The sequence below is a fragment of the Canis lupus genome, chromosome 2, assembly GCF_003254725.2.
Source record: "Canis lupus dingo isolate Sandy chromosome 2, ASM325472v2, whole genome shotgun sequence".
Taxonomy (NCBI): Eukaryota; Metazoa; Chordata; class Mammalia; order Carnivora; family Canidae; genus Canis; species Canis lupus.
The window spans coordinates 33,344,245-33,361,736 of record NC_064244.1 but is presented as its reverse complement, the minus strand read 5'-3'; the positions used below and the strand labels follow the sequence as shown (position 1 = coordinate 33,361,736).

General features: G+C 40.0%; 1 protein-coding gene and 1 pseudogene across 8 annotated transcripts in view; one reads left to right on the top strand and one right to left on the bottom strand.

The window, feature by feature from the left end:
* LOC112658885 (60S ribosomal protein L17-like) overlaps positions 1–17,492 on the bottom strand; it is a 384,311-nt pseudogene that overhangs the window by 69,125 nt on the left and 297,694 nt on the right.
* DNAJC18 (DnaJ heat shock protein family (Hsp40) member C18) overlaps positions 1–17,492 on the top strand; it is a 32,138-nt gene that overhangs the window by 6,859 nt on the left and 7,787 nt on the right. For 7 of the 8 annotated variants that reach the window (XM_049101503.1, XM_049101497.1, XM_049101506.1 and 4 more), the window contains 5 exons: positions 7,500–7,645; positions 10,283–10,468; positions 11,404–11,510; positions 12,473–12,582; positions 15,585–15,757. In XM_049101503.1, the coding sequence (XP_048957460.1) occupies positions 7,500–7,645; positions 10,283–10,468; positions 11,404–11,510; positions 12,473–12,582; positions 15,585–15,757 (722 nt within the window). Of the gene's footprint in view, positions 1–7,499; positions 7,646–10,282; positions 10,469–11,403; positions 11,511–12,472; positions 12,583–15,584; positions 15,758–15,843; positions 15,937–17,492 lie in introns of all 8 variants that reach the window. The other variant, XR_003136100.3, reaches the window with a different exon arrangement.

Sequence of the window (17,492 nt, the reverse complement as noted above, 5' to 3'; positions counted from 1 at the left end):
ACAGAAGAAATCATAAGAAAAATTAGAGAATACTTTGAGATGAATGAAAATGAAAACATAGCATACCAAAGTGTATAGGATGCAGCTAAAGCAATATTAGGACATTTATAGCTATAAATATTTAAATATATATATTTAAAAATCTAAAATCAGTAATCTAACCTTCTACCTTAACAAACTAGAAAAAAAAAAAAAAAAGCGCAGAAAGAGTACACTAAACCCAGGCAAGCAGAATGAAGGAAAAAGTATAGAATGGAAATAAATGAAATAGAGGTTAGAAAAACAACAGAAAATTAACAAAACCAAAAGTTGGTTTTTTGAAAATATTAACACAATTGACAAACCTTTAGCTAGGCTAACCAAGAAAAAGAGAGAAGACTCAAATAACTAAAATCATCACTACCAATCTTATAATGATAATAAAGATTCTGAAAGGATACTATGAATAATTGTACGCCAACAAATTTTTTTGTTAAGATTTTATTTATTTAGGGATCCCTGGGTGGCGCAGCGGTTTGGCGCCTGCCTTTGGCCCAGGGCGTGAGCCTGGAGACCGGGGATGGAATCCCACGTCTGGCTCCCAGTGCATGGAGCCTGCTTCTCCCTCTGCCTATGTCTCTGCCTCTCTCTCTCTCTGTGTGTGACTATCATAAATTAAAAAAAAAAAAAAGATTTTATTTATTTATTCATGAGAGACTGAGACAGGGTTGATAGGAAACCCTGACAGACAGAGATAGGAAACAAACAGAGTTGCTGGAGGGGAAGTGGGTGGGGGGATGGAGTAACTGGGTGATGGCCATTAAGTAGGGGATGTAGTATAGTGAGCACTGGGTATTCTTTTTTTTTTTTTTTTTAAAGATTTATTTATTTATTTATGATAGACAGAGAGAGAGAGAGAAGCAGAGACACAGGCAGAGGGAGAAGCAGGCTCCATTCCGGGAGCCTGACGTGGGATTCGATCCCGGGTCTCCAGGATCGCGCCCTGGGCCAAAGGCAGGCGCTAAACCGCTGCGCCACCCAGGGATCCCCGAGCACTGGGTATTCTATGCAACTGATCAATCACTGAACTCTACCTCTGAAACTAATAATACACTACATGTTGATTAATTGAATTTAAATAAAATAAAATAAAAAATTCTAAGAAAATTAAAATGAAATAAAATAAATAAAATAAAATAAAATAAAATAAAATAAAATATTCTAAGAAAAACCTAGGCCCAGAAGACTTCACTGGTGAATTCTACCAAATGTTTTAAAATTTTTTTTTAAATTTTATTTATTTATGATAGTCACAGAGAGAGAGAGAGGCAGAGACACAGGCAGAGGGAGAAGCAGGCTCCATGCACCGGGAGCCCGACGTGGGACTCGATCCCGGGTCTCCAGGATCGCGCCCTGGGCCAAAGGCAGGCGCCAAACCGCTGCGCCACCCAGGGATCCCTACCAAATGTTTTTAGAAGAATTAACTAATCCATCATAAACTATTACAAAAAATACAAGAGAGGGGAGCACTACTCAACTCATTCTGTGTGGCCAGTATTACTCTATAACTAAAACCAGACAAAAATGTTATAAGAAAACTAAATTATCAATCAATATCCCTTATGGATATAGATTCTAGCAACATAGAAAAACATAAAAAGGATTATATAGCTTGGGGTGCCTGGGTAGCTTAGTCAATTAAGCATCTGACTCTTGGTTTATACTTAGGTCATGTTCTCCAGTTTGTGGGATCAAGCCCTATGTTAGGCTCTGTGCTCAGTGGGGAGTCTGCTCTTCTCCCTCTGCTTCTGCCCCTCCTTCTCCTTCTGCTTCTGCCCTTCCCCCTGCTTATGTGCCCCCCACCTCTCTCTTTTTCTCAAATAAAAAAAATGAATAAATCTTTTAAAAAAGGATTATATACTTTGACCAAATGATATTTATCCCAAGAATGCAACGTTGTTTAACACATGAAAATTAATCAGTGTAATACACTATATTAATAGAATAAAGGACAAGGCCACATGATAATTTTAATAGGTGCAGAAAAAGCTTTTGACAAAATCCAACACTGTTTCATAATAACAATACTCAACACAATAGGAGTAGAAGAGAACCTCCTCAACTGATAAAGGCCATCTACAAAAACCCCACAATTAACATTATCATACTTAATGGTGAACAACTGGATGCTTTCCAAGATCAAGAAAAAGACAAGTATGTTCACTCTAGCCACTTCTATTCAACATTGTACTAGATGTTCAAACTAGGGCATTTAGGCAAAAAAATAAAAAAAGAAAGAAATAGAGAAATCATCCAGATTGGGGACACCTGGGTGGCTCAGTTGGCTAAGCTTCAGACTCTTAGTTTTTGGCTCAGGTCATGATCTCAGGGTCTGGAGATCAAGCCCCATGTTTTGGGTCCGTAGTCAGCAGGGAGTCTGCTTGAGTCTCTCCCTCTCCCTCTGCTCATCCCCCTGCTTGTGTGCTGTTTCTCTTTCTCTCTCTCACATAAGCAAGTAAATCTTTTTAATTTTTTAAAAGAGTTTATATTTATTTATTTGGTAGAGAGAGAGCATGAGTACAAGCATGGGGAATGGCAGGAAGAGGGAGAAGGAGAAGCAGCTTCCTGCTGAGCAAAAAGCCTGGTGTGGCATTCAATCCCAGGACTCTTGGGTCATGACCTAAGCCGAAGGCATATGCTCAATCAACTGAGCCACCCAGGCACCCCAGTAAATCTTTTTTTAAAAATGAGAAAATTAGGGGCACCTGGTTGGCTCAGTTGGTTAATGTCTGCCTTCAGCTCAGGTCATGATCCCAGGTCCTAGGATCGAGCCCCTAGTTGGGCTCCCTGCTCAGCTGGGAGTCTGCTTCTCCCTCTCCCTTTGCCCCTTCCCTGGCTGTGTGCGCTCTCTCTAGCTCCTGCTCTCTAAAATAAAGAAGTAAATCTTTTTAAACATTTTTTAAAAAGAAGACATCCAGATTGGAAAGAAGTAAAACTGTATTCACAGTGATATGATATAATATAGAAAATCCTAAGAAATACACACACAGTGTTAGAACTAATAAATGAGTTTAACAAAGTTGCAAAGTATAAGATCAGTATACAAAAATCATTGTTTTTCTGTACCCTAGCAATGAACAATCCAAAAATGGAAAATAAAACAGTTTCAGAGGCACCTGGGTGGCTCAGTCAGTTAAGCATCTGCCTTTAGCTCAGGTCATGATCCCAGGGTCCTGGGATGGAGCCCACGTCTGGCTCCCTGCTCAATGGGGAGTCTGCTTCTCCCTCTCCCTCTGTGCTCTCTCTCGCTTTCTCTCTCAAGTAAATAAAATCTTGAAAGAGAAGGAAGGAAGGAAGGAAGGAAGGAAGGAAGGAAGGAAGGAAGGCAGGCAGGCAGGCAGGCTTCATTTATAACACTGTCCAAAAAAGTATAAACTGCTTAGGAATAAATTTAACAAGAGAAGTATAAAATGTACATTGAAAACTATAAAACTTCATTTAAGGAAATTAAAGAAGGTCTAAATAAATGGGAAAATTGCCTGTGTTCATGGATTATAAGGCGTATGGTAATGGAAATATGGTAATACTACTCCAATCGATCAATAGATTCAACATATCCCTATCAAAATATTTGCTGCCTTTTTTGCAGAAATTGACAAGCCAGGGGTTAAGCGTCTGCCTTTGGCTCAGGTCATGATCCCGGGGTCCTGGGATTGAGCCTCACATTGGGCTTCCTACATGGAGCCTGCTTCTCCCTCTGCCTGTGTCTCTGCCTCTCTCTCTCTCTCTCTCTCTCTCTCTCTCTCCTCTCTCTGTCTCTCATGAATAAATAAATAACATTTAAAAAAATTGACAAAGCCAATCCTAAAATTCATATGGTAATGCAAGGGGATCCAGAATGCCAGAACAGTCTTGAAAAAGAACAAAGTTGGAGGACTCACATTTCCCAATTTGAAAAACTTATTACAAAGCTACAGTTACAGGGGCATCTGGTGGCTCAGTTGATTAAGCATCTTGCCTTCAGCTCAGGTCATGATCCTAGGGTCCTGAGATCAAGCCCAAGTTGGGCTCCCTGCTCAGCCAGGAGCCTGCTTCTCCCTCTCCCTCTGCCCCTCCCCTGTGCTTGTGTTCTCTCTCTCTCTCAAATGAATAAATAAAATCTTAAAAAAAAAAAGCTACAGTTATGAAGACAGTGTAGACTAGCGTAGGATAGACATGTAGATTAATGGAATAGACTTTAGAGTCTAGAAGTAAACCTTAATATTTATGGTCGATTGATTTTTTTTTTTTTTTTAAGTAGGCTCCACACTCAGCATGGAGCCCAATCCAGGGCTTGAACTCATGACCCTTAGATCAAGACCTGAGCCGAGATCAAGAGTTGGACACCCTGGGGCGCCTGGGTGGCTCAGTTAGTTAAGCATCTGACTCTTGGTTTCAGCTCTGTCCTGAGATCGAGCCTGGCATTGGGGCCTGCACTCAGCACTGACTCTGCTTTTCTTCCTCTCTCTTTCCCTCTGCCCCTCCCTGTACTTGCATTCTCTCTTTACAATCTTTAAAAGAAAAAAAAGGGTCAGGGGATCCCCGGGTGGCTCAGCGGTGTGGCGCCTGCCTTTGGCCCAGGGTGCGGTCCTGGAGTCCGGGTATCGAGTCCCGCGTCGGGCTCCCAGCATGGAGCCTGCTTCTCCCTCCTCCTGTGTCTCTGCCTCTCTCTTTTTCTCTATATATCTATTATGAATAAATAAATAAATAAATCTTTTAAAAGAAAGAAAAGAAAAAAAAGGGTCAGATGTCCAACATACTGTAACACCGAAACACAACACCATGAGCCAATTAATTTTTTTGACAAGAATACTAAGGCAGGGGCACCTGGCTGGCTCAGTCAGTGGAGTATGCAATTCTTGAACTCAGGGTCTTGAATTCAGACCCCACATTGGGCATACAGCTTACTTTAAAAAAAAAAAGGAGTGCAAGACAATGTAATAGGGTAAAGAATTGTCTTTAATAAATCTGTTGGACAACTGGATATCCATATTCAAAACAATGTACTTGGACTTCTTTCTCACACAAACGCAAAAGTTAACTAAAGACCTAATGTAAGGCCTAAATGTAAAAGCTACAACTATAACACTCTTAGAAGACAAAAATGTACATTTTCATGACATGACATCTAAAGCACAAATGACAAAAGAAAAAATAGGTGAATTGGATTTCATTAGAATTTAAGCTTTTGTATTCAAAAGATACCATCAAGAAAGTGAAAAATCAATTCACAGTACAGGAGAAAGTGTTTTCAACTTATGTATCTGATAAGGGACTTCTATTTAGAATATATAAAGTACACTTACAAGACAATAATAAAAAGTCAAATAGCCCAATTGAAAAATGGGCAAAGGATCTGAATAAGCATTCCTCCAAAGAATATATACAAATGGCTCTTAAAAAAAGAAAAAAGAAAAAGTTCTGTAAATGGCCAATAAACATTGAAAAGTTGCTCAGTATCATTAGTTATTAGAAAAATACAAGCCAAAGCCAAAACACTACCTCACACCCACTAGGATGGCAATAATAAAAAAGATGGATAATAGCAAGTGTTAATAAGAATGTGGAGAAATGGGAACCCTTGTATATTGCTTGTAGGAATGGAAAACAGTGTGGCCAGTTTGGAAAACAGATTGCCAGTTCCTAAACATAGCATATCCACTCCCAGGTATATACCAAGAGAAATAAAAACATACTTCCACGCAAAAACGTATACATGAATGTTTGTACAGCATCATCCATAATAATGCCCAAATGAAAACAGCCTGTAGGCCAATTAACTGATGAATGGATAAACAAAATGGGGAATATGCATACAATGAATACTTTTTGATAACCAAAGAATGAAGTATTGATAAATGCTACAACATGAATGAACCTTGAACATCATGCTAGTCAAAGAAGCAAGACACAAAAGTGTATATATTGTATAATTCCTTTTATATGAAATGTCCAGAATGGCAAATTTATAGAGACAGTACATTTGTGGTTGCCAGGGGTTGGGAATGAGGAATGACTGCTGATGAGTATGGAGTTTCTTTCTGGGGTAATGAAGATGTTCTGGAATTAGGTAGTGGTGATGGGTGCACAATTCTGAATATACTTAGAAAAAATCAATTCATTGTGCATTTTAGGAGAGTGAACTTTGTGATATGTGAATTGTAGTTCAAGAAAACTGTTATTAAACAAATAACAAATTTAGGGGTGCCTGGGCGGCCCACTTTATTAAGCCTCTGCCTTTGGCTCAGGTCTTAATCTCAGGAGCCTGGGATCCAGGCCCGCACCAGGTTCCCTGCAAGGAGCCTGCTTCTCCCTCTCCCTCTGTCTCCTCCCCCTTGCTCATGCTCTGTCTCCCTTTCTCTCAAATAAATAAATAAAATCTTAAAAAAAAAAAAAACAAATTTATACAAAAGAGAGAAAGAAGCAGAGGAGTATCTGCCATGGAAACAGGGATTGGAAACTGGGCTGGGGATCCAAAGGATCCCCATGGGCAACTCTTGGGGAAGGACCATGATTGACATTCCAGACCTTGGTTTACAGTCCAGCCTGTGTTACTGACTTACTTTAATCTCTTCAGCAAGACTCGGCCTCTCTGTCTAACTGGGTTGTGTAGTTGCAAAAGACCGGAGATGTTCTATAAGTGACTATCAGGAAAGAATATATATATAATCCATAAAATGCAATAACATGCAGCTTTTGAAAAGAATGATAGTTATATAATAGCCAATATTTATATAGCGTCACATGCTATCAAACGCTTTGATGAATACTTAATTTAAATTACTTCATTTAAATTATAACAGCTCGTGAAATGTTAGTTGGAATTATTAGCCCATTTCAGAAGATGACACTAAGGTACAGGAGCTAAGTACTCAGCAAGATAAGATCCTGACCAAGGCATTTTGACTCCAGAGTTCATGCTCTAGCACAACATTTCTCAGAGTGTGGCTTGAAACCCCAAGCCCTTAGGGGGTCTGCAAGTTTAAAACAATTTTCCTAATAAGACAAACACATTATCTGCCTTTTTCACTCTCATTCTCTCATGATTGTACATTAAAATTTTTGAGAGGCTACCTGATAATGTAGTTATATCATCACTCTGTTTTAAAATTTCTTGTTTTCGGGACACCTGGGTGGCTTAGTGGTTGAGCATCTGCCTTTGGTTCAGGTCGTGATCCCACATCAGGCTCCTTGCAGGCAGCCTGCTTCTCTCTCTGCCTATGTCTCTGCCTCTCTCTCTGTGTCTTTCATGAATAAATAAAATCTTTAAAAAATACTTTTAAAAGCATTAAGCTCTTGGTGGGGGGGACACTGTTAATCAATTTGAAAATTCCATGAATGTGTTCACCAATTTTCTTTTAGGTTTGTTTTGGGACTTACAGATTAGAGGACCAAATGTAAATGTAAAAATGTACTATTTTACAGTTAGTTGTACAGAAGGGGCCTTTGTAGACATATGTGTTTCTGATGTGTGTTTTTAGGATCAAGAAATGCCGAAATTACTATGAAATTCTGGGAGTTTCTCGAAATGCCAGTGATGAAGAGCTTAAGAAAGCTTATCGAAAACTTGCCCTGAAATTTCACCCTGACAAGAATTGTGCTCCTGGAGCAACTGATGCTTTCAAAGGTCTGAGCTGGAATTAATGTTTAATTCTGCCTTTCTTGTGATGTTTGGCCACAAGCTGTTTTCAGCCTCCCCTGTAATAATTTTATAAGGCCACAAGTGAGGCCTTTTTTTCCTGCCATATCCCTTAAATAGTCATTATCAGCACAGCTCCCTCCTGTCTTCATTCATTTACCTTAATTTCTTCGGGAAAAAAAAATTTTTTTTTCCGTTTCTCTGGAATGGTAATTTTGTAGATTTGACACATAAATAAAAATCTTACTTAAGAGCTTCAACCCCAGTGAAGCCACTGATTCAGTCAAGGATTATCACTGGATGCTAAAACTGTTGGGTGATAGGTTTTTGTTGAAAAGGATATTCACATGATGTCAGAGCATCATCCCCCAGAATACCTACTGATTACAAATTGGAAAAAATTCCTTTATAATGGAGAGATCTAGCTGTCACCACTTTAACCACGTGGTCCAACTTGTCATCACTAATGCTGGACCCACCTCACATTATATGATATGGCACCTGTGGGCTATTCTTGCAAAATGTTCGATCTGAATCTAGTAATGAGTAAACCATAAAAATATGGAGCATTCTACAAAGAACACTGACCTGCTCTTCAAAAAAGTCAATATAATGAAAAGCAGAAAAGGCAAGGAGACTCTTCTAGATTAAATTAAACTAAGGGAATATAAAAGCAAATATATTACAAGAACCTTGCATGAATTGCATGGATTGTTCATTTTCTGAGCAATGAAAATGGTATTGTGATCATGCAGGGGATTCTTCTAGGAGATAGATGCTGAAATATTTAGGGATAAAGTGCCATAATATCTGCAGCCTACTTTCAAAGGCTTCAACAAAAGAAATTTCTACATATTACATATACGTGTGTATGGACAGTTAAGGGAAGCAATGTGGCAAAATGCTAACAATTGATGAATCAAATAAAGGATATACATGTGTTTATTTACTACTTTTTCAATGTTTTTGTAGATTTGGAATTTTTCTAAAGAAAAACTAAAGAATGATAGCTCTGAAAACATTTTAAAAGTCTATATTTCCCTCAAAGGACAATCTCCCTTTGTTGATGTGCCATTGTGAATCTTCTTCTCCCCACAGTTTCTACAAGGAAACAACTAGATAACCCACATTCTCTTTACATCTTCATGTAAAGTATCTCACAGACCTAATGCCATTTCTATGAGAAACCGGCCGGATTTCAAGGGATGTGATATTGAAGCAACTATTTGGCTTTTTTTGTTAGTTTTTTCTGCTTAGCTGTTTTATTACTATAAACATTTAATATAATTCCCTCGCCAGAAGAATCATAAAGAAATGCTCTTTCTGACTGTGTTTCTGTTGGTGTTGACTCAATTAGAGGTGGGGAGTGGGACTGTCTTAAAGATTTTTTTTGGCACTGATTGTATGTTAAAATGAAATTGGACAACATTTGCACATTTATGCATAGGGAGAAGTGATAGTAAGCATGTGTAATCTATCCAGTCTTTGATAAGATTTCACTCATTGAGACACTGGAGATGTGTTTTTCAATTTCTAAAGCCCACTTTCTAAAGTAAGCTGGAACAATGTGACTGACTTGTGGGGACTTTGTTTTTAGCCCAGCAATCATTTTACTGATTATTTTATTTAGAAGATTGTTTCTGACTTCAAGTTAGAATACCACTGTTTATGTATGAGCTATTTCCAACCATAAACTAATTGCTCTCAAGAGAAATAAGGACACATTTTTGATGAATGAAAGCAGTGGTTCTTAGTTCATCTTGAGTCCAGTAGTGCTTCTGGCTTATCAACTTTAGATCATGGAAAATGTCAAGGGCAAGAACTCTGGTGAACTTTCTAGGCCCAAGCACCTTTCTCTCTTTCTTTTCTTTTCTTTTCTTTTCTTTTCTTTTCTTTTCTTTTCTTTTCTTTTCTTTTCTTTCTTTCTTTCTTTGTTTCTTCTCTTTTTTTTCTTTCTTTTTCTTTTCTTTTCTTTCTTTTTATTGGAGTTCAATTTGCCAGCATATAGCATAACACCCAGTGCTCATCCCATCAAGTGCCCACCTCAGTGCCTGTCACCCAATCAATCCCACCCCCCACCCACCTCCCTTTCCACCACCCCTTGTTCGTTTCCCAGAGTTAGGAGTCTCTCATGTTCTGTCTCCCTCTCTGATATTTCCCACTCATTTTTTCTCCTTTCCCTTTTATTCCCTTTCACTATTTTTTATATTCCCCAAATGAATGAGACCATATAATGTTTGTCCTTCTCCAATTGACTTATTTCACTCAGCATAATACCCTCCAGTCCCATCCATGTCGAAGCAAATGGTGGGTATTTGTTGTTTCTAATGGCTGAGTAATATTCCACTGTATACATATACCACATCTTCTTTATCCAGCCATCTTTCGATGGACACCGAGACTCCTTCCACAGTTTGGCTATTGTAGACATTGCTGCTATAAACATTGGGGTGCAGGTGTCCCAGCGTTTCACTGCGTCTGTATCTTTGGGGTAAATCCCCAGCAGCCAAGCACCTTTCTTTAGGCTCTTGTGAAGTGACTCTAGGCTCATCATTGCTGCTCTGATGATCACCCTCAGCTACAGCAAAGACTGCGTACTCAGGTATTTTTTGGTTTTGGTTGCAGCGATAGGAAATGCCTTTGCAGTCCTGAGCAATCCTGACAAGCGACTCCGCTATGATGAATATGGAGACGAACAGGTGACTTTCACTGCCCCTCGAGGCAGACCTTATAATTATTACAGGGACTTTGAAGCTGATATCACTCCAGAAGAGTTATTCAATGTCTTCTTTGGAGGACATTTTCCTACAGGTGAGTATTTCAAAATTATCACTTAAAAATTTATATATATCTCTCTCTGTCTATATTTCTGTATCTCAGCTAGCTCCTCTTTGAGGATCTGAATAGAGGGACTGTGGAATGGTGGAAACAGCAAGAATTTGGAATCAGATGAGCTAGGGTTTGAGGGAAGCCTCCAGCCTCCAACTGTACATGATTTTAACCAAATCACTTAGTCTCTCTGATCCTGTTTCCTCACCTGAGAAATGGGACTGATAATATCTACCTCACAGGGCTGCTGTGAGGATTATATATTTTTAAGTGCTTTATAAATAAAGTAAATATAATAATAATAAATAAAGTAATATAATAATATAATAAATATAAATAAAAGTAGCAAGATGCCTATTATGATTATTGCAAAATAGCAACTATATAAAGATAAAAGTTAGAAAAATACCCTCAGAGAAGGTAGTAAACTGAGTTTTATGAGTTGCTCTTAAAGATACTAATGTTGGGGCGCCTGGTGGCTCAGTCGGTTGGATGTCTGACTCTTGATCTCAGCTCAGGCCTTGATCTCAGGGTTGTGAATGCAGGCCCCACATTGGGCTGCACAATGGGTGTGGAGCTTACTTAAAAAAAATAAAAAAGATACTAGTGACATAATCTGATATTGGACAAGGAAGCAGATAGGAGCATGTCAGAGAGGATGCATGACCTAAAGATGTTCTTTATCTACTAGCCTTTTGGGATCTCTCACTCACTAGTTACAAAGGACTGTTTAAATAAAAGCAGGAGAGCTAAGCACATTCCATCTGCACCTGATTCACTTGGCTTACCTACCGTTTTATTTTTCTACTGAGTAAAGTGGGACAGTGCTCTGCCCTTAGAGAACCTGGCTGGGAACAAGGACCTTGGAAAAAGCAAGGAAGGAGTGTCTTCCATATCCCATATCCTTTCTCTTCCAGGAAATATTCATATGTTTTCAAATGTGACAGATGATACCCACTATTACCGCCGGCAGCATGGACGTGAGAGGATGCAGACACGGAAGGAAGAAGAAGATAAGCCTCAGGTACCACAGAATGATGGCTGAACTGCTGCTCATCAGCATTATACTGAGCTGACTTTTATGGTGTATATGATTGGGTTTTGGAAGTTCAGCTTGAGTGATGTTATTAACATGTGTTTTTGGAAAGCAGAGGCAGTGGTAGGAAGGAGTGAATAATTGGCCCAAGTAGGCCAGAATGGTACCTCCTTCCCTACCTGTTCTTTGGTAGCTGTTCTAGGGAATCAGTTCCCCTGTGGGGCTATCTTGATCAAGCTTTTCTTCATTGCAGAGAATAGGAACTCCTCTCAAAATATTCAGAACTAAAGGGAGTTTAAAGTAGGGGATCTAGGGAGTCTGATAGAGCTCAAGATCAGGAAGCACAGGTGGGCCTCACGACAGATGGAAACCAGGAACTAAGGTACAGTCAGGCACTCATGCAGCTATTTTTCCATGACTCTGTGGCCAGATTGTCTCCACTTTTCCTGCCTCTATGCATTTGCTTGATTCTCGTTCTACTTCCTCTTGCAAATAGCCAATCCATACTGCCTAAGAGTATGTATCCTTTCTTTGGGTGACTGTCTAGCAGAGAACAAAGATGGATCTCAATTCCAAATTCCTAGGAAGGAGAATGTGATTATCTCTGCAATGGTTAGATATCTCCCAGTTCATTCAGCTGTGGCCAAGGCAACAGAGCTGCATAATACTAACATGGCCCTGTGAGAGTCATAGTCTGGGCAGACTCACCCAGAGGTGTCTACTTCATTGGTCTTAAAAAAGGGGGCTGCATGAGCATTACTGGGTGTCAATACAGGTTGTGGGTGGGTCTCCTTTAGTCTTCTCAGCAGAGAGACAGCATTCCTAGAAAAGCCGTAGACTTTGTGTAGTACATTGCAGGAATTTCTATTTTCTTTGGGAAAAGTATCCTATTTTCTGTAAGCTTTCTATTGATGATGAACACTTAAACCAAATATTTTTTTCTTTTTCAGACTACATATTCTGCATTTATTCAGTTACTTCCTGTTCTTGTGATTGTGATTATATCTGTCATTACTCAGCTGCTAGCTGCTAATCCCCCATATAGTCTATTCTATAAATCGTAAGTCAAATATTTCTAAGTGTTTCTTAATGACAGTTTGGAGGGTGAAATACTTGAACATTTTGCTGGGACTGCTAACATTTCATTTTATCTTTGTAGAAAACCTTGATATTTTGTTTAAAGGAACAGCTGGATAGTGATAGTGTAAAAATAATGTAGGCAGTTTCCTGTGTGCTCAGGACATGGATTATTTTGTTCCACAGCGACATCATCTGATCAGCTGCAGAACAGCAGCAACTGGTTTCTGAAGAATTAATAGACTAACTCCAGTTTCAGATTAAATCCTTATCACATCAGGTTAGCATTAGAATGGACCCTATTAAGCTTGTGACTAGATCGCTGGACCCCTCTGGATTGGGAACATAGTATCTGAAATCTAGTGATTATTTTAAATTTAATATTTTATTTATTTATTTATTTATTTATTTATTTATTTATTTATTTATTTTTATTCATGATAGAGAGAGAGAGAGAGAGAGAGAGGCAGAGACACAGGCAGAGGGAGAAGCAGGCTCCATGCCCGGAGCCCAATGTGGGACTTGATCCCGGGACTCCAGGATCACACCCTGGGCTGAAGGCAGGCACCAAACCGCTGAGTCACCCAGGGATCCCGATTATTTTCAATTTAAATAATTGCAAGAATGGTACATTTATTCATGATGAGACTACATGGTCAAACCATAGTATCACATTTCTTTGCTTTTCCTGAAAAATATAGAAATTCATTGTAATGTTTGCTTTGCATGCAAATAATGAACTCTGATAGGAATTTCTTTATTTATTCAATTAATTATTTCAATTAATTCAGTCTTCAGGGGAACCCTGGGTGGCGCAGCAGTTTAGCGCCTGCCTTTGGCCCAGGGCGCGATCCTGGAGACCCGGGATCGAGTCCCACATCGGGCTCCCGGTGCATGGAGCCTGCTTCTCCCTCTGCTTATGTCTCTGCCTCTCTCTCTCTCTGTGACTATCATAAATAAATAAAAATTAAAAAAAAAAAAATTCAGTCTTCAAAGTTTGGTCCCCAGACCAGCATCATCATTAACTGATAACGTGTTAGAAATGTGAACTCATAAGCCTCACTCCATACATACTGAATCAGAAACTCTCAGGATGAGAACTAGCAATCTGAGTTTTAAAAAGCTCTCCAAGGGCGCCTGGGTGGCTCAGTTGGTTAAGTGTCTGCCTTTGGCTCAGGTTATGATCCCAGGGTCCTGGGATCAAGTCCTGGGTTGGGCTTCCTGCTCAGTGAGTAGTCTGCTTCTCCCTCTGCCTCTCTCCCTCTCCTGCTTGTGCTCTCTCTCTCTCTCTCAAATAAATGAGTAAAATCTTTTTAAAAAATAAAAAGATCTTTAAATAACTCTGGTTCATAGTCTAAGGATTACTGGATTATTATTATTTTTTTAACGATTTTATTTATTTATTCATGAGAGACACACAGAGAGAGAGAGGCAGAGACACAGGCAGAGGGAGAAGCAGGCTCCATGCAGGGAGCCCGACGTGGGACTCAATCCCAGGTCTCCAGGATCACAGCCTGAGCCGAAGGCGGCGCTAAACCACTGAGCCACCCAGGCTGCCCCTTTACTGGATTATTATTATTATTATTATTATTATTGTTGTTTTTAAAGTATGTTCCACATCTAGCATGGAGCCCAACATGGAGCTTGAACTCAGGTCGTGAGTTCAAGACCTGAGCTGAAATTAAGTGCCAGATGCTTAAACTGACTGAACTACCCAGGCACCCCACTGGATTAATTATTTTAAGTTAGATAAGAAATGAGTCGTTACCCATTATGGTTTAGCAGACAAAAACCTGACAAGATGGGGGGACCTGGCTCAGTCAGTAGAGAGTGCACCTCTTAATCTCGGGGTTGTGAATTCAAGCCCCACATTGAGTGTAGAGGTTACTTAAAAATAAAATCTTAAAAAAAAAAACCTTAACAAAATGAGGAACCCATGGGGCAGTAGATAAGAGGAAGAGTCTATAGACTATAGACTATAGACTAAAGACTGTATTCTAGATCAGTATCTTCATTTTACAGAAAGGAAAGCTGAGTCTCAAGGGTTATTACTATCAGGTCACTCTGGCCTGATTCCCGCTATTTCCCGACCACCCATGTTTCTCCATTTGCTACTTCTATCTCCTTTCTTGCCCAGCCAGTGGGACAGAGAGGAACTTGCCCTGCTAACACCTTCCCAGACGGAGATGGGAGCAGTCTAGGCCTGAACCCTGAGACATCTAGTAAGATGCTTTTAAGTAGAGAGATCAAAGGAAAATGCTAGGAAAAGGTCAAAATATAACTCAGTTGAGGCGGAACTTGTCTTGCTTGAATAAAACTAGCCTGGATTATGCACATTGCTATCACATTGTTTTAACTTGAATTTGAGTTTCCTTCTGTATTTCCTTATAGTTAGGATTTAGTTTACCCAGACCTACTGATGTTTCTGAGTGCCATATACCATTGGATATATTAGACCCACAGAGAGTGCCGAAGCATCACTGAAGTCTTTTGTCTTTTTGCAGTTCTCACTTAGCAGCTGTGTGTGAAGTATTTTCTCTCCGGTCCTAAAAACTGATACTAGGTTGGTGTAAGTTATCTGGTTATTGGTGAATAGTTAGTGTAATAATCAGTGCATTCATTCAACATTTACCAATAACCTGTTCTGTGCCAGGTACCATGCTAGGTCCTCCATGATGTACAATATTTTTTTAAGCATTCAGCATTCAGATTTTAGCACAGAAAGCAATATAAGAGAGGCAAATCCCTGAAGAGAATAAATGAACTATATTGAGGCTGAAGTCACAATATGAATATGCTCACATAATGATGACATTACAGTTACTACTTTGCTGGGGAAATAATAAATGGTCGGTGTATTAGACAGTGGTACTTGCATCTGCCCTCTGATGAGGTGATTATGGTCATGATATCTGTGCAGCCAGCGCTTAGAGTGAGATTGCCAAATATAACCAGCTTACCTGAGCCTTTCTCTCCTTGTCTCAGGACCTTGGGCTACACCATCTCTAGAGAAACACAGAACCTGCAGGTGCCTTATTTTGTGGATAAAAACTTTGAGAAGGCCTACAGAGGAGCATCTCTCCGTGACCTGGAGAAGACGATAGAGAAGGATTACATTGATTATGTCCAGACAAGTTGTTGGAAGGAGAAACAACAAAGTAAGATGTTGTGAAAGGGACTTTAACTGGTAGTCATGCTTCCAAACTGAGGCATTCCCAGCTTCCCTATCCCTCCTCTTTCCTAGTTTGAGTGGCACATGTTTATGTGAACAGAAACAGGACAGAGGCCCATTCAGGACACTACAAAAAAAGTGAAGTTAATCGACAGGATACATGTGGTGAGAATTTGGAAACCTTAGGAATTTAGGCAGGCAGTACTAGTTGCCTATCTGTCTCTACTTCTCTCTGCCCATCTGCCCCTCTCTCCTCTCTGCCAACTGCCTGCCTTTGCTTCTTTGAGTTTTCTTCTTTATAACCTGGTTTTGCCCTGCTTGGTTTTGGTTGCTACCCTCTTTGTCTCTCTCCTAGCTTCTGCAACCCCTCTAGTTATTGGCCCCTTTCTACCTCACAAGCCTCCTGTGTAATCTAGTGCTAGCTGGATTGGTCCAGTTTCCTAATTCCACATTCCCTATAGGAAAATCTGATTGATCCAGCCTCATTTTTTTGAGCCAGGCCAAAAGCCAGCTCTAGCCAGCTGGGACCAGCTAGATCACAAGTGACCCTACTCGGTCTGCCCCTTCAGTAAGGATGGGTTACAGCAGGCATTCCACTCTGTTCTCTCTCTGGAGACATTGGGAGTGTCTGTGTCTGCCAGCTGGCTTACAACTCCAGCTGAGTGTCAGTGCGGAGCGCTGGTAGCAGCCAGAAGATTCACTTTTCATCCCATTTGGATTCCACACACACATACACACACATGCACATGCACACCCATGCACCACCCCACCACACACCCTTAATAATGTATCTTATAAAACTTGGTTCTGATACTTAAAAAGCAAACTGACTCATTTTTAAAATGGTATTACTGGACATTATTAAATGTCTAACAGTGCCTGATAAAATTAGCTCTTCAGTCACAGTGCTGCTAAGCCCTTGCTGACCCATCATGCATCCCAACCCCACCCCCAAGTTAATCTCTCCTTCCTACGTGTTCTTAAAACACTGTGTTCATCCTGCCAACACAGTACTGCTCTCCGTGTTGGTGCTCTGTAGGTACGTGTCAGTCTCCCTGCTGGACTGTGGGCTCTCTGAAGATAAGAGCCATATCTTACCAATCTCATGTCACGGCCCCTGGCACAGTCCTTGCTTTAGAACAGGTGCTCAACAAATAGCTTTTGAAGAGAGGATTCTCAGGCCTGGAAAATAATAAAAATGTTCATGGATTAAGAATCACAGGGCAGGGTTAATGTCCTTACCCTAACCCTTAGGGACCTTGTCCCTGCCCTCTCCTATAAGGCACAGTCCACCTCCACTCTCAGGCACATTAGGAGCTTGATGGGCAAAGACTCTAAGATATAAGGGGAAAGTAAGCAGGAGGAAGTTGCTTTTTAAAATTTATTGATAAATATTGAAAAAACTGAGATCAGGAAATACCCTACCTTATGTTAAATTGTTGCAAGTTTCAAAAATCAGGAAAGAATTTGGAGCACGATGAGGCTTTTGACAGAAAGGCATTTTATCCATGGATCTAAACCAGGTATAGGCCACAGTGTGTGTCCTAAAAGTCCTCATTGTATTCAACCCTGGGAGGGTTTTGAATTTGTTGCTTTCTGCAAGCACTGGATGAAAATCTGCATTTCACATTCTTCAAACACCCACCCACTCACATATACTCCCCAGCTGCAACTATGCAAACAGTTCACCTCTAAAATGGCTTTTAGGCTTCTCTCCTGAT